Source organism: Montipora capricornis, chromosome 2 (assembly GCF_036669925.1).
Source record: "Montipora capricornis isolate CH-2021 chromosome 2, ASM3666992v2, whole genome shotgun sequence".
In the NCBI taxonomy this organism is placed as follows: Eukaryota; Metazoa; Cnidaria; class Anthozoa; order Scleractinia; family Acroporidae; genus Montipora; species Montipora capricornis.
This window is the reverse complement of record NC_090884.1, coordinates 20050111-20074625: the sequence shown is the minus strand read 5'-3', so window position 1 is coordinate 20074625 and position 24515 is coordinate 20050111. Positions and strand designations below refer to the sequence as shown.

Here is a 24515-nt window from a genome sequence, read left to right as displayed (position 1 = left end):
TCCCTAATGCGCAGATAGGTCATTGTGGCCTCTTAACTTCGAAAGGCACTTCCCTTTTATTAGCATTTTTTCTAAGTCACATTACTTCAAATTTAGACACATTTTCATTTGTCTTAACCTCCTGCAATCACCGAAGGCATTCACTAGATCCAGCAGTTTTCCAAGCAAGAAAGCATCTTTGCAGAAAGCTGTATAGTGTCATCCGCGTTCTGGAAAAGTTTGAGTTCCCGATTGGCTACCTGGATCCCTTTTATGTCGCGTGAAGCTCTCATAGCGGTGAAGAGTATCTCCACAGCTGAAATTAAATAAATAGTAACCCTGATGAAGAGCAGCCTTGTCTGACACAACGATGTAATATAAACCAATTGGATGCATAGCCATTATTAATCGCTAGTGATATTTGTGTAGAAAACTTTCATCCAAGACTTGAATTCAGAATCAAACTGAAAAGTGTTTAGCGTTCAAGGCTATCGAAACCTTTTTCGAAGTCAATAAAAAGAGCAATGCCATATAAATTTTCCTGAGCTGTGAATTGTAAGATGTCAGATATAAGTCGGATCTTTTCGCCGATAAATTAAACCGGCCTTTCATATAGTCTGATTGGGAGTCATTTATAATTGAAGATAACACCTTTTTAAGCTTTTTTAGGAATAAGCCTTATAATACCTTGTCTTTGTGAGATTGACATCTCACCCTTTTGAAAACCGTACTAATTGAAGCTGTCGACCATTTTGTTGGATAATAGAATGTGATCCCAGAAAAAGCTATATAGAACTCAGCAGTTAAGCCATCCGTCCCCGGGGACTTATCAGTTCTCTGAAAGTTCTTCAGCGCTTCCCTAGGCGCCTTTTAAACGTCGCATTTCACATGTGCCGAATCTAATGCAAATGAGCGAAAACAATAGATTTTTCTCATTCGCATTCGATTCGGCACATTTAAACAGAGACGTTTAAAACGGGCCTTACACTCTTTGACTGTCAATAATCCTTCACAGCTTTGTTTCTCTTTTTCCTCTAGTGTCTTAATCTTATCAATGGGTAAAAAACAAGTTAAATATAGGATCGCATCACTTGCGAATTCTGCGAAAAATAGTAACCTACTGTAAAATTGTCTCTGTTTTTCAAAGATTTCATTTGGATCGGTCATACTGCTTTCGTCGCCTGTCTTAAGGCTTATGATGAATTTGTTTTCATAATTTCTTTTTTCCAGGTTAAAGCTACGTTCGCCAAATTCATGCCATCGTGCTATGGAGCGCCAGAATACAGGCACCGCGAGCTATGGAGGTATATCGATGACAAAATTCAATGATCAGAGTATTTGAAAGAAAATCGTCCAAATCGTAAATGCGTCAATCCAAAGCTCAATGGCAACAAGCCGATTCTGAAAATGGCCATCACGGAGCCTAACGCAAATAGGTAGAACGCGAAAAGGCATAACGCAAAAAGGCAAATAGCGATAACGCGAATAGGCATAACCCCCAGTATGAATGACGCAAAAAGGCATGACGCAAAGACGCATAGCGCAAATGGCCATATCGCAAAAAGGATAACGCAATGAGGCATAACGCACAGCCATAACGCAGAAGCATAACTTAAACAGGAAGAAAAAGTTCAATAGCAATTGTATGTTCTTTCCCTTGACAGCTAGTTTCCATTCTTCAAAGGGCCTTTGCGTCATGGCTATTTTAAGTTATACCTTTTGCGTTATGAATATTTGCGTTATGCTTTGCTGCGTTATGCCTCTCTGCGTTATGCCTTTTTGCGTTATGGCTTTTTGCGTTATGCCTCTTTGTGTTATGCCTTTTTGCGTTATGGCTTTTTGCGTTATGCCTCTCTCCCTTCTTTCTCTTTCCGTGATGGCCATTTGCAGAATCGGCTTGTTGCCATTCAACTTTGGATTGATGCATTCACGATTTGGACGATTTTATTTCAAATACTGATAACTGAATTTTGTCATAGATATACCTCCATAGCGAGCTCTGTTAAGGGAAATTCTTTCAAGTTAGTTTCTTCAGTATTTCTGTATAGTGATTGATATTATTGGATGTTGGTTGGACGTCTATTTATTTGTGCAGCCTTTCGGCTTCTTGTATGAATTTTTTCATTGTCTTGGTGTTTTTTTGGCCTTCATTTTTGCAAGGCTGATTGCAAAACATCTTATTTCCATTTTTCCCATCTCTCATGCACAAGAGTCTTTTGTTTCTGTAAACTGCTGTTTCCTTGAAGACAAAGTCCCATTTAACCAACTTTCTATAAACTGCTGAATTTATGTGCCATCTTTTCTGTCCTCTAAAACCCAAGGTCCTCTGGGGATCTGCACCTTTGTTTTAAGGTCCAAAAAACACTGAGAATGATTGCAATGCGGGGTGAGTTGAATATGACATTTAAAAACAGATGATTGTGGCAAAAGATGCTTGAGAACAAACCAATAGTCTAATCTGCGTTCGCCAGGTAAACTGTTTCTCGCCTTGATGTAGTTTTCTCCAAAGGTCTTCCAAATCTAAGCTGGAGATTAATATGTTTACCTGCTACTACATTCTTCTTGCAGGAAAGATCACGTCCTCCTTCTTTGTCATCTTTTGAAAGCAGACAATTAAAATCCCCACTTACAATTACATTCTCGCCCGAAACTGCTTGAGAAGATTTTGTATCTGGGAACTTGAGTCATTTGGTGTGTCATATTCGCGCATACGAGCTTTAGGGAAGACTTTCATAGGGAAGACCTAAGTGGCGGAGGACAAAAGAACCATTATATTATTCCGATTAGGCCTTGTTGTTATGTTCGCTTTGTTCTTTTGTTTCGTGGACTTTAATTATTTCGGATCCCGTATATGAAAGACCAAGCCGAGCTGTAGATCGCCAACACTAATTAGAAGGATTAGTATTCAGCCGTTTTCACTCTGGATTTGTTATACAATCTCAACGTTAAGTTTGGGGTTAAAAAAAATTGTGATACCTTTACTATGCTTGCTGACAGGGCAGAAAAAGCTTTTTCTACCCCGTTCATTACTCCACGATTTTTCTATATTATTGCTATAATAATAAGGACTTTGAAGAGTTACTAAATCGGCCTTCCCCCTTAAGCACCGCAGATATTCCACCATAAGACACTACTCTTCCCTTGAATTGCGATAAACCAAGTAAGGTAGAGATTAGGACAGCTATCCAGGCGCTGAAGGACGGGCCGGATGGGGTTCCTGCCGAGGCCATGGAGGGAGATCTATCAACATCAGTAGATATCCTCCATAGGCTCTTTGCTAGGATTTGGGAAGAAGAGAACATCCCTGAAGAGTGGCGGGAAGGTATTATTGTCAAAGTTCCCGCTAAGAAAGGAGACCTTGGATATTGCAATAACCATTATAGGGGTATTATGCTACTATCTGTTCCGAGCAAGGTATTAAACAGAATACTTCTGTTTAGGATGAGGACAGCAGTGGACATCCTGCTTAGGGACCAGCAAGAAGACTTTAGGAAAGACCGTTTATGCATAGACCAAATATGTACCCTACGTGTGATTATAGAGCAATCATTGGAATGGAATTCGTCCCTGTATGTCAACTTTGTGGACTATGAGAAGGCGTTTGATAGTGTAGATCGTGAGACTCTTTGGAAGCTCTTGCGCTTTTATGGCATCCCAGAGAAGTTTGTTACATTGATTAAGTCTAGCTATGAAGGTTTTACTTGTCGGGTAGCCCATGAGGCTCAGCTTTCATATTCATTCGAAGTGAGGACAGGGGTGCGACAAGGTTGTCTTCTATCACCCTTTCAATTTCTACTGGCCATTGATTGGATAATGACATCGGTAACCAAAGCAGGTAACAACGGAATACAGTGGACCCCATGGGAGCAGTTGGACGATCTGGATTATGCGGATGACCTTTCCCTGCTCTCCCACAACCCTCTGCAAATGCAGGACAAACGTTAACCTTCAAGGCTAGCAGAGGAATCGGCTAAACTGAGTCTGAGAATTAACAAGGTGAAGACTAAAGTATTAAGGATTAACACCACAAGTAAGGTACCTGTTGTGGTCGAGGGGCAGCCGTTGGAGAATGTCAAAGAGTTTTCATATCTCGGGAGTGTTGTAGACACCCTTGGAGGTACGGACAAGGATGCACTTACAAGGATTGGAAAGGCAAGAGCAGTGTTTATCATGTTGAAGAAGGTATGGGCATTGAAAGAGCTGTCTGAGAGAACCAAACTTCGCATATTTAGATCAAATGTGAAGACTGTTCTGCTCTACAGGTCAGAAACCTGGAGAACAACGAAGAGGATACAAAGTAGAGCTGAGAGTTTTGTTAAGAGCTGTCTCAGAAGAATTCTTGGCTTTTGCTGGAAGGATAAGGTAGCCAACAAGCAGCTGTGGGAACGGGCGGAAGAAGAGCTAATTACGCTACAAGTAAGAAGGAGGAAGTGGGGCTGGATAGGCCACACTGTACGGAAGCCAGGGAGTAACACCACGCGGAATGCTCTTTCATGGAATCCCCAGGGAAAGAGGAAACGAGGGCGCCCTAGAAACAGCTGGAGGAGAGATTTGGAGTGTGGCTGAGCTGGACAGAACTTGGTAAGTAAGTAAGTAAGTAAGTAAGTAAGTAAGTAAGTAAGTAAGTAAGTAAGTAAGTAAGTAAGTAAGTTCTCTATATTATTAGTGTCGTGTGTGTCGCATTTCGTGTATGTATATCATGAAGTAGGAAAGGAGCAGTAGGAGGAGAAGAATAAAGAGAGCACATGGTTGACTTGTTGTGTGCTTCTTCGGAACTAGTATCACTTTGGCATTGGCATTATATGTCTCTTGCAGAAATCTTATTGAGGCGTTTTTATGACGCAACTTTGCCTAAAGATTGCGCCCCTCTTTCTCGAGCTGTTTAAACCTCTAACATTAAGCATGATTAGACTTAGCCTATCCATGTCGATTAAAATCAAGAAAACCAAAGAAAACTGTTCCAGGTGCAAGACAATAAACGACAACATTGACAAGTTACCACGCGGAGTTCAAATTATTGGTGAAATAATTGGTGAAATAACTCAATGAATGCTTTCCAAATTCTGCCCTTCCAATGCCTGTTATAAGGAAGAAAAGAATAGGTTTGAAAATGTGAAAATTTAATTATGCTTTTCCACTCAATGGTATGTGATGACAAGGTTTCGAATTGTGAATCTCAAATGTTCACCATGGTCAACCGTCGGTGGGGTTAAAGATAAACAGTTCATTTATTTAATTAAACAGACGATTCACCCTGGTGAACCTTGCCGCAATAGCATGAAATGTTGTAGGATTTTTTCGATTTCATATTTACAAACTAGCTTAGAGTACAACGTCGGCATAGGATCGCTCTTGAATGCCTTGAAATTCTTTCCCCCTGAGATGTCAAGCTAAGGCATGCCTTGTGAATCGCACGGTGAATTGTTGACAATCATGCGATCACTTTCATACAATTAATTTAATCACCGTATATAAATTCTTCTCGAGTTGGTGCAAGCTCCACATCGGCACGACTGTATATTTTTCAGATTAAATACACACCGAACCTCACGAGACGTCAGTGACCCCACCTCTCTAACATCAGTATGTGTGTGCGCTACGTTAATCAAATTACACGGTGTAAATTACTTTACATGGAAATGCAGTACAGAGAGTAATGGAGGTGTTCCCTTATACACCAGATAGTATTTAATTATTTGGTCTTCTAAAAATTCTCCAACACATACTGCACACAATAGACAGACAATCCGTTTAACCCAGGCCCCGTCCACACGTAACCGGATATTTTTGAATCCGCAACTTTTTCTTTCCGGATACATCTTCCGTCCACACATATTCGGGGAATTTGCTGACGAATCCGGAACTTTTTGAATACGCTCTCCAGAGTGGATATTTTTAAATCCGATATGAATCTGGAACCCTGTGGACGCCAAACCCAGATAATTTTTATAAACCTGATGACGTAACAAGATCGAGCCCAGTTCCATACCGTGAAATTAATTCTCAAGATGGCTGCCAAGGGCTTCATGGCGCATGCTCTGTTACCTCTGTTTTCTTGAGGAGTCCTGAGCACTAGAGTGAATCCGGATTCGTTTCGGATGTGTGTGGACGGGCAAATTCGATTTGAATACGCTACGTGTGGATGAAAATATTTTTGAATTCGGAAAGAAAAAATTGCAGACTGAAAATATATCGGGATACGTGTGGACGGGGCCCTAGTAACCAGTTTACTTCTTTTCTAAAGAGACTTTACTTCTGATCTACATGCTCTGCAGATTTGCCGATTTCCTTCACACAAATACAATACTCGTCACATTAGTTGAAACACCCAGCCCCGTTTCCCCCCTCCTTCAATGTTGATTTTACTACTAGTAGTCGCCCAAAAAATTCTCACACGACATTGAATTGGGGGTAGGGGGATGTGGTATAAGCTACGATCTTGTAACACAATGATTCTAGACTATTCGCTAAGTGTTCTAGACTTTCGAAAAGTCCTTCGTCTCATATAGACGCGCGCGGATCGTCGATCGCTCATTCACTTCGCGTACGAAAAATCACGATTCGCTCGCCAAAACATTTCTCCTGGGATTCTCGTGAGGTCGACTTGCGGCAAGTCTATAAATTTTCCAACTAAATATGTCTAGTATTAATGATGAATGGTATATGAAATGAATCATATATGAACTGCGGGTATGAAATCAAGTGAAGCTATGATCTTCGCAGTAGAGAAGCCTGAAAAATTCAGGACTTCACGGGGGTTTGAATCCGTGAGCTCCCGATTCCGGTGCGACGCTCTAACCAACTGAGCTATGAAGCCACTGACGTTGGGAGCTGGTCATTTGTGGGTTCTAATGGTTCCGTGAGGAATGAATCAATGATGAATGGTATATGAAATGAATCATATATGAACTGCGGATATGAAATCAAGTGAAGCCATGATCGTCGCAGTTATGAGAGTGCCTACTCGCTGGCTGCTCTCCTAAGAGATACTCTTTGCTCAAAATGGAGATCAGTATCAATAGACTCCGAATAGTTTTGTATATTCAGTGGATCTGACTTCATGAACTAATACATACTATTAGATTTAGCCAAGCCTAAAAGGGGAACTCCACGTTCTAACCCCAGAAAGCAAATTATACACTCCTTTTTTAATAAAAACGTCTAATTTTGGAGCTGAGGCTGAACTCTCTTAATTTGGCGTTGTGAGGCTGAAAACGTTGTTAAAGATGTTCTTAATTTTACATGGTATATTAGTTTTTCAATAACTGAAATCTTGCGGACGTGACTAGAAAACCTATCAAAGTGCTTGCTTTGATGGTGTTTAAGTTTAATATTTTGTAACGATTATAAATAAGAACTGCTCATAAAATGAGTGTTTGTCATGCAATAAATATGCCCTTAAGTATTTGGGTTAATTTACATTTCTTTACCTTGATTTCATGCTTTCATTTAAAATACAAACACCGAAATAAAAACGTTCTCAATCGACTCAATCTCAGCCTGAGGAATGTTCTTAATACGTTTTTATAATTTTGGTTAATGTCAGTGTCAACGTTCTTATAAAAAAGGTTCTTATAAAAAAAAAGAGTGTATAGTGTTTATGGAAATAATTATGCTTCTGCATTAAGAACGAAATTAATCGTCATAAGTGTGTATAGTTTACAGTGATCAAACACCTCTGAGCTGACAGCAGTAAGCAAACAAGCCTTGCAAACAATAACCAACAATTTTAATCAACAACTAAAACTGAAATTACATGCACAGTAATCTTTTCAGTTCAGAACAACAGCAACAGTACTTCGCTTAAGTACCAGTCAAATTAAAGCTTCAACATTCTCCCTCGGGCATACCGCGGGCATTTGATTCCTTTCCTGCCCGTGGACAGGGAATTTGATCATCTTAGTCTTCCCGGGGGCGGGGCATTTGATCACCAGCCTCGATTTCATGTTTCCATTTCACATGGGGTGATAAACCATGGCGAAGACAAACTTAGATGCATTCAAAGGTAAAGATTCCGCATTCCTGGCTGATTGGTTGAAAAGCAAAGGCCTACACAAACTTTGTTCCGTATTTGAAAGTATTATGCACCTATCAATGTTAAGCCCCGGGGTGGGGGGGGCGGGCTACCTACGGGAAATTGACTCAGAGAGCCTTCCCCTGGGTGGGGATTTTGACATGTAGGCGGGAATTTGACATGTCCGCCATCTTGGAACACCGAGAGAACCTGGAGATGAGTTATCCTCAACCTTGGTTTGTGGGACTTCTCTTGTTTTCCTAATTTTTCTGGACACTGTGGTTGAAAGAAAAGTAAGCGAATCTGTCTTCAGGGGTGGATCCATACCGGTTTCCGACGTTTTACAGAAGTCGGTAAGAAACATGGGAAAGGGGACTTTGGAGAGTTAAAATCTAAAATTTTCCCGGGGGAGTATGCCCCCGGACCCGCTACAAACTTTTTCTTATCCTAGCTCCGCCCCTGGTCTTGTCATTTTGTAAATAAGGTCCATCACTTCTATCAGTCCTTGCTGGAGTGTTCACAAGTACGAGAATGTTTCTTTCTACTTTTTTTTGTGATTGGTTTTTGTATCATTTCTATATTTCATGATTTTCCACTCTATCATTGTGCATGCTTGATTGATTCGCAAGCTGGTTAATATTGTTCATGTTGTTTGCTAAATGTTAGGGTCTTGTTCAGTACCGTGAGAAGCGGAAAGGTTTCGTGTTACACGACCAATCGACAGTGAAGAACATTCATTGGTGTTCGAAAAGTGAGAATCTAATGAAAAGAAAGTTACTCCAGGGCAGGAATGTTATGTTCTGAAGGTTCCCGGTGGTGGGAGAATTTGACAGTCTGTAGGTGCCCAGAGGTGGGAAATTTGACGTTAGCTTCCACGAAAATGTCCAATTCCCCTGGGTCAAAATGAACCAAATGAAGGTGACCCCTGCTTAAAACTTCGTTGCTATGCTCGAGAAAGGTTTTTTTTTTCGGTAAAAACCTTTCATCTCTTCAACGATCGATCCTCTATTGGGTTCCAGTCCTTGCCCGACAGGTCACGCAAAAGCGTCACAAACGAACTTTTCCAAGAGCTTTGCAAGATCACGTGGATTTTACTCGTTCAGATCATCGGTGACCCCTATTTTTTTTAATCATGAATCACTTACTTTACTTACTATCTACAAAATATGATGAAATGAAAAAATTCCCACCGTAAGAAGTTATCTTTTTTTAACATTTTCTTTCCTCGTGCCATCGAATTCCGGTAGTGGTTGCAACGGATAGAGCGTACGAAAATGCTCGTCGAGGATGAACTCTACTGTCTACCACATCCCCAGCGGCATACAGTTATCTAAAAATCTCACTCCTAAAAACCTATGCACGGAAACTTTCATTCCAACAGTTTATTTTGATGATTTTCGATGGATGAGCAGATGAGCCTACATCTGGCTATTATGACCAATTTCTCGAAATTAAGGCATTTTTCCACTGCCATTTTGTCCGAAACAAAGTCTGTGACCCCCATTTTTTTTGTCATTTTTGGAGTGAGTACTTTATGACCTGACTCTAGGGGAGAAATGAAGAAAATCTCACCGAAGGAAGATTTTGGCGCGAACGTCCTTAAATTTCACAGTCAAACAAAGCAACTAGACATTCATTTCACACGAAAAGCCTGTAAATGTAATTGTTGAAATATGTCAGAATCTCTGTCAACACGGAATTGCAAACGTCTTCAGGTCTTGCTCGTTTTTTTAGCTAGTTTTACAAAATATGTGAGGCATATATTAAGAAGGAAAAAATTAAAGCTAACCGTTGTAAATAAGCGCTTTGTTTCTCGCTCTATTTCTCTCAGCTTTACGTTGATTTATATACCCCGGGGACAGACCTCACGATCAAACTTCCGTGGTTAGCCCGACGCCCCCTCCTTGAGACTTAACATTGATGGCTGCATAAATTTCTCAAATTTTGTCGCCTCTTCTATCGTGCTGCTCTTTTATTCCGTTGCTCGTCACTAACATGATCTCCCGCCAGAAAAACGCGGGTTGCCAAATGCAACGCTGCCACGCGATTTCCCGTCAAGGAAAATTGCCCGAACACTCATGTCCCCAGAGGCTGTCCTGCCTCCCCACCTCCAACCGACAGTCTGTGGGGGCGGACGTACGTGACGTCATAACCAAAATTTCTCGCATCGATAGATTTCCCAAAAAATCTGACTCATGGCTCTCCGCTGACGCGTTTCGCGCGCCTGAGCTCCACTCTATGGTCTGGGACTTGCCCAAATATTTTACCAGTACCATTAAGATGTTGACTTAGCACAAACAGCAAGATCATTATGCATATCAGTGAGGGTGCTGGCAACAGCGTGAAACTGATGGTCATGCTCGCATCAACACTATAATCTATACTATATAATTTAAAAACTCAAACTAGTTACTCAGCACTGAAGAGCTTCTCGCTGCCTACGCTGACATTGAAAGCTGGCTTACGTTTTTCAGGATACATGTATAATGTTCCTTCAATTTTACAATAAAAAACAGTTTCTCACTCGCTGAAATGTCAAAGTGATCCATTTGCCTGACATTCGAAATGTCAATGCTTAGGCTTTTTGTTGGAATTTTAAGGTTGTCCATGGCGTCAGACACTTGTAGGATCTGTTAAACGCGTACATGGATCAACGTCACGTGCGAACAACAAATTCTCCAAAGTTTCTCAGTCTTGTCTACAAGTTTTCGGCCGTTGAGGTATTGACTTTAAACGGGTAATATTTTATGCAAATAAAACTTAGTAATGTTTGCAATGTTTCACCACATCTTTGCTTCGGGCAAAATCACGCGGGGAATTCATGCTCCTTGATCTCCAACAATTAGTCGCTCTCTTGGTAAGCCCAGATTCCATTACACTTAATGAAAATGAAAGTTCTTGACTTTAATCTCCTCTTTGAGGCAATTATCGACTGTTTCCCCCATAGTGCAATACGTTTTGGAGGTTCTTTATATAAAACGATACAAGTTATTTACTTTTTGGACTGTAACATGCTTCAGTGAACTGGATATGGTTTTAATCAGTTTAATGTAAATAACCCCCCAAAATGAACTGTATTATGGGATTGGTGAAAATAACTAATTGCCCATTGATTAAAAATATTGGAGAGATGGAATCCTTGTTTCAGTCTGCAAACTATTGGTGACTTGTATGTGTTAACGGAAGGATTTATTACCAATGACCCATGTCATATGGAATTTGATAGAGTTTGTATTCACGCAAACTGATATATTAGTTACCTGCTTGAATCAATTGAAGTCTTTTCTTTTTAAAATGTCAGTTAAACAGTAAATGCTGAGCTGCAGGCTCCGTCAGAAAAATCATGCATGTATTCTTGATTCGGGTCAGAGGTATGAATGACTGCTTTAGAAAAGGCCTATCCTTATGATAAAAATAATATCTTTCTTGTTTGACCTCGACATACCGAGACGTCCGTCCCACCGTAGAAACTCTAGATAGGTGTTAATTCAGTCACTGGATGACAATTGAGAAAATGTGCCATAAGATCACATTTGAAAAATACTGCATTAATTGCAAAACTAAAAGAAATTTGGAGTATTTTTGCCTCAAATAGGGCGCGTCAGAAAGTTATCCAATCTTGCAATGAACATATCAGTATAACACTGCAATACAGGAGCAATAAAAACATATTGGTAAATACTTCATCGAATTGAGTGATAATTCTCAGGGGCACCCAACGGGTAATTTCTGTAAATATCTGTTCGGACGGAAGGTGGGTAGAATTTTCGAATATTTGAACTCCGACTTTCGAGGCGCACTAAGATTTTGGACATTTTTCTGAACGATTTCCTAGATATTTCGCAAAAGTAGTGAAGAGTCTGAAAAGTGCACGCGGAAATTTCGAAACCACATGGAACAACGCTAAATTTAATTCAGCTGAGTAATAGTCAACGGTGATATTGGAAATAGCATAAAATTTGAAGATTTGTAACTTCTATGATTTTCGTCAAAGTTTGTTTGAGAATCATCTTTTAAGCAAATGTCCCCTAAAAATTCCGGGAAAAGGAGCACGATTTACGTAATAGTTTTTTTCATTAGACATGTCACGAACGCTAGAGGAAAAAGACACCTATAAATTTCTGACCGACCTGAAGTTCCCTAAAACATCCGAACAGATAAATATTTTCTAGGGCAGATAATAACTCACTAAAAGAGGTCTTCAAGCGTTGTGGCCGAGACCAATTTAGAGACAAATTTTATAACATCCGGTTGTTGGGTGCCCTTGAATTCTCAGTTCTCGTCCGTCTACTACTGAAGAAAAAAAACTCCGACACTGTTGGCTTTAAAAAATACCATGACCAGAAACAAAATTATGATCAGTAAAAAGAAATCAGAGTTTGAGAGATATTCCAGTGCGAGTCATTGCTTATTGCCTCATTTCTCTCGGTCGAACATACACCTTAAAAGGACGAGGCCTCAGGGTTAATCCATAGTTTCCATCGAAGGATAGCTCTTCTTTGCTTGTGGCAAGCTGAAAATTCAGGCGCTGCAGCATGCACCCCAGAAACATAAAGAGCTGAGCTTTTGCGAGGGTTGCACCGAGACAGCGCCGTCCACCTGTGGAAAAGGGAAGGGTGAAGGCCTGCTGTGCAACAAGAACTTGACCATTTTCATCAAGGAAACGATATGGATCAAACATGTCTGGGCGATGAAAGTAATTGGGATCGTGATTAACTGCCCATAGATTCGCCAACACAAGCGTTCCTTTCGGTACAAAATAACCAGCAACGCTAGAGTCTTCAGAGGCATAGTGTGGTATTGCCAGTGGAATGACTGTAGCCTTCCGCAAAGTTTCTAGAACTGTGGCTTGTAACAGAGGCAACCGTGCACGGTCTGCAAGCGTAGGCAATCGCTCTGTTCCTACCTCTCGCTTCAGTTCTGCCTGCAAGTCGTGCTGTAGTCCAGGATTAGAGAGAATAAAAAGCAGTGCCCAGGTTAGTGCGGTAGACACTGTATCAATTCCTGCACCAAAAACATCTGCTATCAACGTCATCATGGATTCTTCATCCAGGCGATCATCCTCTGCTTCCTCCATGTTAATTCCACCGTTTGGGTTCGCTTTTGTGACCAACATTTCGTCTTGGATGACTCTATCCAGAGTTGCAGCAACATTGACGCCTGCCTCCTCAACATTTACATGGCGATGCAAACTGTAAACGCTTCTGACAAAATCAATGAGTTCTTTGACAGAGTCTTCTAAAGCCTTGCACTGCTTGCGTAGAGCAAAATGAAGCCATGGGAAAAAGTCTAACAAGTTTATAGCAGAGCTATTCTCAACAAAATCAGTTCCTCTCCGCAAAATATTCTGCAACGCCAGCGTAAAGTCTCTTTTTAAGTTATCTCCAAAAGTAAGTCTAAACGCAAAGTTTATGACTAAAGTTCTCAGTTGCTCTGAAAAGTCGAGAGCTTCACTCGTTGCGGCTTCTGTCAAAGAGCTGCATAGGAGCTCCGAAACCTCTTGTGCCAAAGCGTCAAAACGGCTCACATTGCTGAAAACAGTGTACAAAGCACGCATTGCTAGTTTTTTCTTTCTCTGATGCCCTGTTCCAAAGTCACCAAACGCAAGGCTCCGACCTCCATTGCTGATTATTTGAAAACTATGAAATGGTGGTCTGGAGGAGAAATGGCAAGCCCTTTTTGATAAGGCCTCTTTCACGACATCGTGGCTGTTCAAAACGATTGCTCTCCTCCAACCAAGGCGAATGGAGAAGACGCTTCCATAGACTTTGGCCATCTTTGATAGAGCGATGTGCGGAGAATCCCCGAGCTGAAACAAGTTTCCAAATACGGGCAGACCGAACGGCCCGGGAGGACTTTTTCTCCGAACATTGGACAATTTCAGGAAGGTGAGAACTACGATAGTTACAGAAGCAAAGCACAAAACGGTTGTAAAAAGCATCGTAATTTCGGGGGAAATGACACGCTCCATTTCAACTACCTCATATACAAAGGCTTGTTAGAGTGGTTTTCTGTTAGCTTGTAGTAGCTTTGTTCCAGTTAAGCTCTGGGGGTGGTATTTATACTGTGCAACCTTGGTTGTTTACGAGCAATATTCCAATGTCAAGGTCGCTACAATAAGTCACACTTGACAGGATCCGTTTGTTTTACAAACAGGCAAAGCCTGTCTCAGTTGAGTAGGTTTGGATCACGAAATCGCACAATTTTAGCCAAACTAATCTTAGAAGAGAGAGAGCAATATTTCTTAAAACGTGGAACCGAAAAGAAGTCCTCCCCGTTAAAAAAAAACTGAAGGGCTTTTGGAACCCACTCTACTCTATCACTCCCTCCCCGCTCCCTTTTCCAACCCCCATCCTGTCTGTCAATAGATGACATAATCTTATTGTATCCTTTTGTGGGGGAACAAAACAAATATTTCTACAAATCGATTTGTTTTTGCAGAGGTTACCATGACGGACTTGCTGTTTATAATCAATACTAAAATTCCAGAAAAGAAGAAAGAAACAAGTTTGCAGTGTACTCTTTGGAGAAGTAGACATGACAGTTTCCTCTAAGCAGACGGTGACTAATAAGTAACTGGCGTGACTCATTGCACACACCCACTGACCTTCGTTCCTTACGATCGGCAACAACGCCGATGGCATATTTGATATGTCACGCGTAAACGATCGTCAAAAAACACCGCATCTTTCAACCTTAACTGGGAACAGACGGTATTTTCATTCAACGACGTCAGAGGATAAATTTTAGAGGCAACTATCACGACAGAAATGTCCAGCCGTGATTCAACATAGAGTGTTTTTGAAGTTGAACTCTGGTATTGCCAAAGTACCGTGATACTCTAACAGAAAAGCAAAAGAAAAGCAAATCAGCGAAAAAATAGAACCCATGGGTAACAACATAACAACTCACATAGGTTGGCAAAGCCAAGGTCAGCTAACAATTCCCTCTTACTAAATACAATGACGAAGCAAATTGAAACTCTGAGATAATCACACTTGACACTGTAAACAGGGGCACCCAACGTCAATTTTCGGAAAATATCTGTTCGGAAGACGATTTGAGATCTAGAATTTTCGGAACATTTGTTGTAAATTTCTTGCTTGCCTGCCTGTCCTAGGATTTTCGAACTTCTGAAAAATGGTATAATTGCCCATTTTAAACGGATTTTTACCCTAAAAAGGTCGCCTAGAATTTTCGGGAGCCTTTTTTCTGGCTGAAATTTTTGAAAAGGTAAGTTTTGATCCCTATAATTTTCGAATCGCTAGACTTTCAGCTAGAAAATCCGAACAGATGGAAAATTTTTAGGGGATAAAATTATGACTATATCTACCGTTAAATACTAAAATACGTTTAACAATACTACGTTTAAGTGGTTTTTAACTATATTCTCGTTGGGTGTCTCTGTGTAAAGTCGATCTGAAGCAACTTAGCTCTAGTCAACTGAAGTCAACACAAACCAGGTCTTTTTTTTTGCTTTAGTTTTGTTTTGTACAAATTGCGGGAAAATGTTTTATCTGATTAAATTGAATGGGTACTACTACCCCAAGTAAGCCCTGAGTGGTCTTTCGAATGGTCTAAGCAAGGACTAAGATTGAGTTTGCCTTCCCTTGACAAAGCGGTTCACCCGCCTGATTTTTTCTAAGTAGACTTGAGTCATCAGGGTCCTCCTTAGTAGTCCACTATCATTTCAGCTAATTAATATCAATTTAACCTTGACCTTGACGGCAGAAAGAAAAGACGTGTCTACAATTGACTCTTTCTTAATTATTCGACCGAATGCCTATTATTAGTGGTACGTTCGTCAATTGCCTCCAGAGCCCTCACGTACGAAGCCTCATGCACCACGTCGAAAGGAATGCGTACTATTAGAATCTTGTGCGTTTGAGCATTCAGTCAGAAACGCGGAAACTTTTAAGTTTTTAGATAAAAATGGAGCTCAGCCCAATGCAGTTTTCAGGTGGCTCTTAGACTCCATAATCCAGGCGACAAAAGGAGGATTTTACGAAGCTGTTAATAGACTTCTAAACAGGAAAAGTAAGATCTGCAAATACCGCACGGATATCGTTTTGACCGCTGTACCAATCCCAAGGTCACAACACTAAAATAAGATAGTTAAAGTCGTATTTTCGTAAAATTAAAGTTGTGTTAGCCAGTGAGCAGGCTCTTTGCACGGCTTTGAACCCAGTTCCAAAAGTTGAGCGTGAGACAGAGAAAAAGAAAGACTGACAAAGGATACCTGCCTCCACAATTCGTTCGCATTTGATAAAACAGGTTTTGGAGAGCACTCCAACGGAAGAGCTTTGTGTAAGATTTTAGACCCTTAGAAAAGCATTTTAAAATATTCTACAGTAATAACAGATGTCTAAAAACGACGACAACTTTTTGAAAGCCTTAAATAAATCAAATGCCAATATTACATAATCAAAACCTAATGTATCACATTAGTAATACTAATATCACAAAGGAGAAAGATAAAATAATAAATACTGGAATAAGCTGGTAACACTACTTGAATAAGAAATGTCATCCACTTCAATTGAGAAGGTAAATTCAAATAAAACCGGCCGCCTTCATCGTTTGTCAAAGTAATTACAAGTACAGTATGCGGTTTTGGTAATTTAATTTGCCTTATTAACTGTGTCATCTGATTGAGAGTGGAGCCGGTGTCGCGAATAAAAACTTTCGCCGCTGGCTGGAGCCAGCTGCTAGCTAGAGCTGGCACTTTGATCCTAATGGCCTTCTTAATAACTGAATGCAACGCTCTTAAATGAGTGTGGTATCCATTACTCGTAATTCACGAATGGAATGCTATGTTGAACACCACTATTCTCACGGCAATACTTGCACAACATTACTCGGTCAAAAGTATCTTTATTCTGCCATCGTTGACGATTTCCTGGACATCGCTTCTTGTGTATGACGCTTTATCCTGGACAAATACACTCGAAAGTCGGTTTTTTATTCCATGTAAAATGCCATAACATTGCGTCAGAAAAAAGGCGCGTTTGGGGGCTGGAGATGGATAGGTAACCCGGAAAAAAACACATTCTCGAGTGTGTTAAATTGAATATAGTACACTCTACGTTCGTAGTCACAATAGAGTAGGCTTGCGATAGCCGGCTGCCTGCGTTAAAGGGACCTTAAGATCTAAGACGGCGACGTCGGCAAATACTTCATTTAAATTTTGCCAGTTGATGGGTGCGTTTTCCCAAAAACCGATAAAGTACTATCTGACTCTTTAACCTCCACGGTACATGGCCTGAGCTTGAGTAAGGCAGGTTTCCTTTCCTTTTGTCAGCATCGTTAGTTAGCAAAGAAAATGCAAAAATGGGCACGCGTTGCGTACGTGTGGTAATGCAATAACACAGCGCTATATTGCATAACTGTCAACTGAGCTGCGTTTTGTTTTCCAGGTGAAGCAAGTTGTCTTTGCGTAATATATAGCTCTAAAAGTAAAGATATTGTTTTGGTATCGTATATTATTATAGTGCCATGGTAGATGTCATAGGCAAATAGCCTCCTGAGAAGACGTGGTTACTAGTAAAATACTAAACCCAGAAACAGAGAAGAAAATAAAAGAGAATCGAGGCTGACTTGTTGATCATTTTCAAGTTCCCTTACAACTTCTTCACCACAAGTCTAATCGTGTACTCTGAGCGTGTGACAGCCTTCCAAGACAAATGTCCACTGCAGTTAAGCTTAGTATCTGGATGGGCGACTTACTGTCATTAACATAGGACCAAAAATTCTATTTTAACGCTCAAAAATGCGAACCAAGCAAGGTACAGATTTTGTTAACCTGCTTTATGCAAAACAAATTTGGATACACAGCTTTTAGGAAGACCAGAAGGAAGTTTTCAGGAGGTGTCGATCGCGAATAAAGTACTTTGCCATCAGCAACAACTTGTGACATGAAAACAACAAATTTTGAACCGCGAATATAAAAAGTTACCATCAGCGAAAAACATTTTGGGAGATTTTTGCTGGGTTCAATTTTTCTATTGTACTTTTGGCATGGCTGCTCAAGTAAATTGCAGAATCGAAAGTGACGTCGAATTTAGCGGCTGCCGTGATCAAATTACCTCGTGTGTTTACTAACAACATGCGAAACAAAGGATACATCTGTGTCAAAATGATGGCAAGATACCGGGGTTTTTTTAGGTTGGTTTTTTCTGTAAGTGTTGTAAAGTTTGACAAGAAATGTGCTAACTCAACACAAAGATTACAATCGCTTAACTCTTGAGGTTGACCATTGTTTCTGCAAAGTAAAAAATTCACTCTCCTAGACGAGGTTATTTATCACCAGGTAATTCCATCGTTTTGGAAATAGCATCTGCTTTATTATTCATCAGCGTCACAAATTCCTGCTGATTTTGGGGCTCATTTGTTAAAACTCAAGCACTCTTCCAACAGACCTTACTTACAGTGTACTACCACCACAGGGACCCAAGGCCAGTGTGGGGAAATATAAGGATTTGTATGGGAATACAAGACCTGAGATCTGAGAGGATAATTTTACGAAAAAGTTCTCAATTTAAAAGCCTAACCTTATTGCCATTGTGGGTCGCTTCCTTTCTGTGAGGTTTTTTTTTCCAGATTCGACGCGAATTGAGCCATTATCAGTTTCTCGGTTGTCAATCGGCAGGTACAAAACACAAGTCAAAGGTCACTGGTCATTGTTATACCAATACAGACAGTATCCTAAGCATTCATAAATACTTTCTGTAGTGGTAAAACAATGACCTGTGACCTTTGTTTTGTACCTGACGGTTGTCAACGGTCATTATAAAACTGAACTTTTGTATTATGACCGTTAACAATCGAGTACCTCATCGAATAAATTCGCGTCGAATCTGGAAAAAAACCTCACAGGAGGGAAGCAATCCACAATGGCAATTAGGTTAGGCTTTTAATCGAGAATTTTTTCGTAAAATTATCTTCTCAGGTCTCAGGTCTTGTCTTCCCATACAAATCCTTATATTCCCTCATACTGAGCTTGGGGGCCTGTGCTACCACAACAATTTGAGGGAAGACTTGCATGATAATCCCTCGAATTCTTCCTCGAAGTGTGTTAAAGAGCACCTAAACATGAATGACTTTTGGTTACTAACATAAATCTCCCCATCCAAAAAGCAAACATGTGTTACAATTGTTACCCAGAATTTCGCTTTTTCCGTGCCGTGCAAGCGTAAATTTGGACTAGCATCAACGATTGTGATCTTTGTGTTGAATTCGGACCTTTCTTGCTGAACTTCATAACATTTGAAAGAAAAAACTAAACTAACAAAAACCCGGTGCGTTGCCGTCATTATGTCACAGATGCTTCCTTTTTTTCTTGAGTTATTAGTATTAAACACGCAAGGTAACTTTATCACAGGCGGCCGCTAAACTCGATGTCACTATGATTATGCAATTTTGCTACAAAAGTACGACAGAAAAAATGAAGGTAACAAAAATCTCCCAAAATGGCAACTTGTTATATCGTGGCAGAAAAGTTATGTTTTCATCTCGCAAAGTTTGTTGCTGATGGCAAAATATTTTATTCTCGATCGACACTGTTCCAGGCTCCGAGATATTCGGGAAAACGAAAACAACTGAAAAGCGAGTTGTTTTCGTTTTCCCGACTATCTAGGAGCCTGCAACAGGCTACTGCTCTTCTCAAAAACTATATATCAATATTTATTTACTTTTGCGTTAACATTTGTTTTGCATAAAGCAGGCTAACAAGATCTGTACCTTCAATTGTTGCTTCGTTCGCATTTTCCAGCGTTAAAATAGAATTTTCGGTCGTATGTTCCTGACAGCAAGTCGTATCTTTTGGCGTCTCTAACCAGCTACTAACTCTGTCGGACAAGGATTAACTTCAGTGAACTTTTGTCTTGGAAAGCTGTCAGAAGCTCAGAGAACACGCTTAAAGTGCCCCTGTAACCAAAAAATCAATTCATATTTTTCTTTGGATTTCAAAACTATGTTAACAAAACACTAAGTGACCCACGTTTTAAGCCTTGATTTCAAAAAGACACCTCTTTATTTTAACTGGAATTTTCCTATTTAATGGTCCGCCATTACTAACATTATGTTCTTGAGAGAGCTGGATCGAGGAGAAAATGACGTCAAAGGCTCACTAGTTTAAGAATCCAATACGTGTGTACGCCGCAGAATTAATATGCAGCACGGGGGTTTTGGGCTTTCAGACTTTTAAACTCACGCTTTGCATATATAATAAGCTGCGTTCACACGCTGAAATTTTAAGCTAGTGAGCTTCTGGCGTCACTTTTCCCTGGATCCAACCGTCTGATGTCCAATCGGTCAGTTTTGAACGTGAGTAATGGCGGACCGTGAAATCCAAAACTTACACTCAAAGTAAACGGCCTTTGGATAAAAATTAAAGCTCAAAAAAGGAAGGAAAAAAGGAGGTGGTTTTTTTTTTTATCACAGGGGCACTTTAAGCTTGTGATGGCAAAAACGTTGTAAGGGATTTTGAAAATGACCACCATGTCAGCCTTGAGGCCAATGTTTCTTGATTTCCTTTTATTTTATTCAATCTTTCTGGGTTTAGTGTTATACCAAACTATATGTCTTCTCAGGAGGTGTTTAGCAAAAAAATCTACCATGGCACTGTAATGATTTACGACACCGACAAAAATATTGCGTACTATGAGAGCTACGTACATGTTCTCTCGAGAAGCGATCACCAGGGTTTTTTTGGTTTCGTTTTTGATAGTTTTTTGTTCAGCTCGAGTGTAGAATCATGCCCAACTTTTGTAGTTTCTGAGAACTATTTACTACTTGTAGTTTTTGTTGAGTTTTGAATCGATGATAGAATTTTGGCGATTTGAAACCGGACTGGACTACTGGATTTAAGCTATTTTCTTAACGAGATTTCAAGTTATTGTGGAACGTTTGGTGCCCCAACACTGAATCAAGATTATGGAATTGTTGATGCTGGACAATTTGGACTGGACTATGGAACACGCAACCACGTGATTTTAGATTTTTGAGCATTGAGAGAAATGGAGTGCAGATGTTGTCATTTTGTCTTCGCCACGGCAGATTTTAACAGTTTTCAAGGAACTACACCAGGATTACGGAACCGGACTTTCAATACAGGATGATAAGTTATTGAACTGTGATTTGTAATAAGTTTTTCGGATGATTTAGAACTGATCTTGTAATTTTTGGATGAAAGGAATCAAGGGGGCAAGTAAAACTGTGATATTTGAATAAAGTATTTCAAAAAATAGAAACAATAAAAGATGCCGTATCCTGACAACCCCCAATAGGGCTTTGTTGTTTGCATTTGCAAATTTAGTAACATTAATAATAAGAGTTTTGACAGGGAACAACTTCAAGTTCAATTACAGAATTATCTTTCTAATAATCTCTCGCCATTTTCCTAAGTTTACCAGTGGTTGAAGTTCACCGTAACTGGACAATTTGTGTTAACTGTTTGTGTATGCCACGGATACGCCCATATAGGCGTCTTGTTTGCTTTGTATTCACCATTATCGTGAATTTAGAAGACTGAAAGCTTGATATGGATTATATTATGGGAAATGGTCATTATTTGTTTGAAAAGACAACCCAAGTGTACTGATGGACATAGGTCTCGAACCTGGGAATGTTGATCAACCCGTCACCCAGCCACTCAACCTCCACACCGCTAGCTGCTCAGGGACAATAGTTTTAAACACTTTTTGATAATACTGTATTATCACTCGCCAACAAACAACATTAAACACTACAAAAGGTTGGTTTTCAAAGTTCACGACAAAGCTAAACATTTTAAAATCAAATCTTAGGTCTAAATGATTAATCTAGGTTAGGCCTAATTACTCTTCTATGGTAGACTTAAATAAACGTTTCTTTGATCTTCAGCGGTAAAGCGGAAAGAAGCTGTTCCTATAAAGTAGATACTCCGGGTTCAAATCCAATCCACAGATATTATTTTTTTGTTTCCTTATTTTCTCTGCTACCCCAAGTCCTGGGACACAGTGTCCAAAATTCACGATAATAGTGAATTCAAAGCAAATGAACGATTCAGGATAATCGCGAATAAAAACGAAACACAATGGGGCTCTTATTAAAGTCCACACGAGGTTCATTGTCTCAATTATTTATGAAAAGTGTTGAAGATCGAAAATCCAAAATAAAGCGTTTTTCCGGCAGAGTTGAATTGAACAAGAGGGGGATTGATGGTGCCGAATTCGGTTTACGTAAAAAGTTGACAAAATCAGAGCGGATTTGGAAAATTGGGAATGTTGCAAGGCATAGTTGTTACTGTTACTGTTGTGAAACGAGACCTTCAGTTGAAACCTTGGGTATTACAATGAATGGTAAGGGAGATGATGTTCATGATGAGTTTTTCCCAAAACTAAACAAGATCTCGCAGCCTCCCTTTAACGCGAAACTTAACCAGGGTCCGATTTGCTATATTCTAACGATCACAAGATGACGTAAGGGAATCTTCTATTTTTATTTTGTCTTCGAAACACCCACCCTCAATATTATTGTTTGACTGACGAATATCCGTCGCATGCATTTGCTCTTTCACCGGCTGTGTTATATCATTGAGCAGTTGTGTCCCGGAGACGGCATTCCGTAACGCAAAAAGGAGTAAAAGGAATGACGCAAGCAAAAAAGCCACCATCAAACAAAAAGCAATTTAAAATATGAAATATACAGTCGAATGGGATCACACTTTATTCTCCAACAAGACTCCAGGGAGACTCAACTTAGCACAAGTTGTTAGATCTTGTTTAGTTAGCAAGAATTTTCATGTTCACACCAAACTCCACAAGAAAGAATTCTTTTTGCAATGGTTTCTAAACCCCAACTCGCATAGATTTTGTTCTTTTCATGTAGAAGGAATGACTGATTAACTCGTGTGCGAAATGGGGAAAATTTTATTTGAATAATGAATTTTATATGGTAAGCCAACGCATTTTGTAAACTCATGACCGTCATTTCGTATGCGAGGCAACATTCATTTTTAAAGGTAACCGTTACATTTTCAATTAGTCTGTGTACAGCCCCCCGTTCGATTCCCTTAGAAGAAATTGATTTCTTCTGAGGGGATTTCATTCTTTGAAACTTACTAAATATTTTCTAACCTCGGATCGATGTAAAAAAAAGATAAGGCCTCGAGAAATCACCCTAGCCATAATCGTTAAGCAATCAGGAGCTCATTAAGGGTTCTGGTACAATACAATAAAATACAAGACATTAAAAGAATTTTTTTTTTGATTTTTACTATATTTCGAACACACACATTACAAACATGCATATGCGCACTTGCACTAGATCACTTGATTACGTCTTGCTATCTTACTTACTAGTATTGTAACAGACAAACGAATGGTTTCCACACAGAATAAAACTTGCTCATTTGGCCTTTGGATTGAAAATATCTCTTTGTACGATGATCTTATTCCGGCTAACAGAGTCTAAAGACTGAGATAGCATAAAGTTTTTAGCTCAAGTCTATCTCAGCAACAGGCTAGAATAGTTAAAGAGACAGGTTTTCTTCTCTGTGTGGTAGTATTTAGAACATCTACTGTGTAGGAGTCACCACTTTGAAGGTTCCACCAGCCTATAGCTTCGACCCAGAAATCACGAGCCGTATTACACTAAACTAACATGTGAGACCATAGTTAATACAGGAAAATGGTTATGAAACGCGACAAGTTTCTGTGTTCTTTGTTCTCTTTTTTGGCCTTGACGTGCACAAAAAACAATAGTTGTTGACTCCGTACTGAGGAACTAACCAATAGAAACGTGTTGATTACGTATTTCATGCATAGTGTATGAGCACAAAACAAAAGATAGTGCACGGTCGTGGACTTCCCAACCTAAATCTTGGCATCTTTGTTTTCCCCTTTGATGTTTGCCGAGCTTCCAAACCATCCCCTCTAGTCTATTAACTATGGTGAGACAGAGTTTCTAACAAATTACAATAATTGCACAAAGGAGAAATAACAATTTTCTTCATGTATAACCTATTACCATAAGGTAGGATATTGTGATTATTTTATACCTCGGTCAAGATTCTCCCATATTTAGACCTCCTGCTCGGTAAATAAGAGCTAAATACAACGATAGGTCACGTTGGGACCGTATATTAAAAAGTGTCTGCAATTGATTTAATTTGGAAGTAAAATTTTCTGTATCGCATAGTTTACGGTTATACGAAAAAGATATCCCTAATGCGCAGATAGGTCTTTGTGGCCTCTTAACGCCGAAAGGCATATCCCTTTTATTAGCATTTGTTCCAAGTCACATTGCTTCAAATTTAGACACATTTTAATTTGACTTAACCCGCTGCAATCACCGAAGGCATTCACTAGATCCAGCAGTTTTCCAAGCGAGAAAGCATCTTTGCAGAAAGCTGTATAGTGTCATCCGCGTTCTGGAAAAGTTTGAGTTCCCGATTGGCTACCTGGATCCCTTTTATGTCGCGTGAAGCTCTCATAGCGGTGAAGAGTATCTCCACAGCTGAAATTAAATAAATAGTAACCCT

At 39.8% G+C, this 24515-nt stretch overlaps 1 protein-coding gene across 1 annotated transcript; it reads right to left on the bottom strand.

The window, feature by feature from the left end:
* Nucleotides 1–12254: 12254 nt before the first annotated feature.
* LOC138035565 (cytochrome P450 1B1-like) lies at nucleotides 12255–13964 on the bottom strand. Its single transcript, XM_068882213.1, has one exon. The coding sequence runs from the start codon at nucleotides 13962–13964 to the stop codon at nucleotides 12402–12404; it is 1563 nt and encodes a 520-aa protein (XP_068738314.1). The 3' UTR covers nucleotides 12255–12401.
* Nucleotides 13965–24515: the final 10551 nt, after the last annotated feature.

Excerpts from the sequence above, each read along its gene's own strand:
- LOC138035565 (XM_068882213.1), bottom strand. The coding sequence starts at position 13,964 with ATGGAGCGTGTCATTTCCCCCGAAATTACGATGCTTTTTACAACCGTT.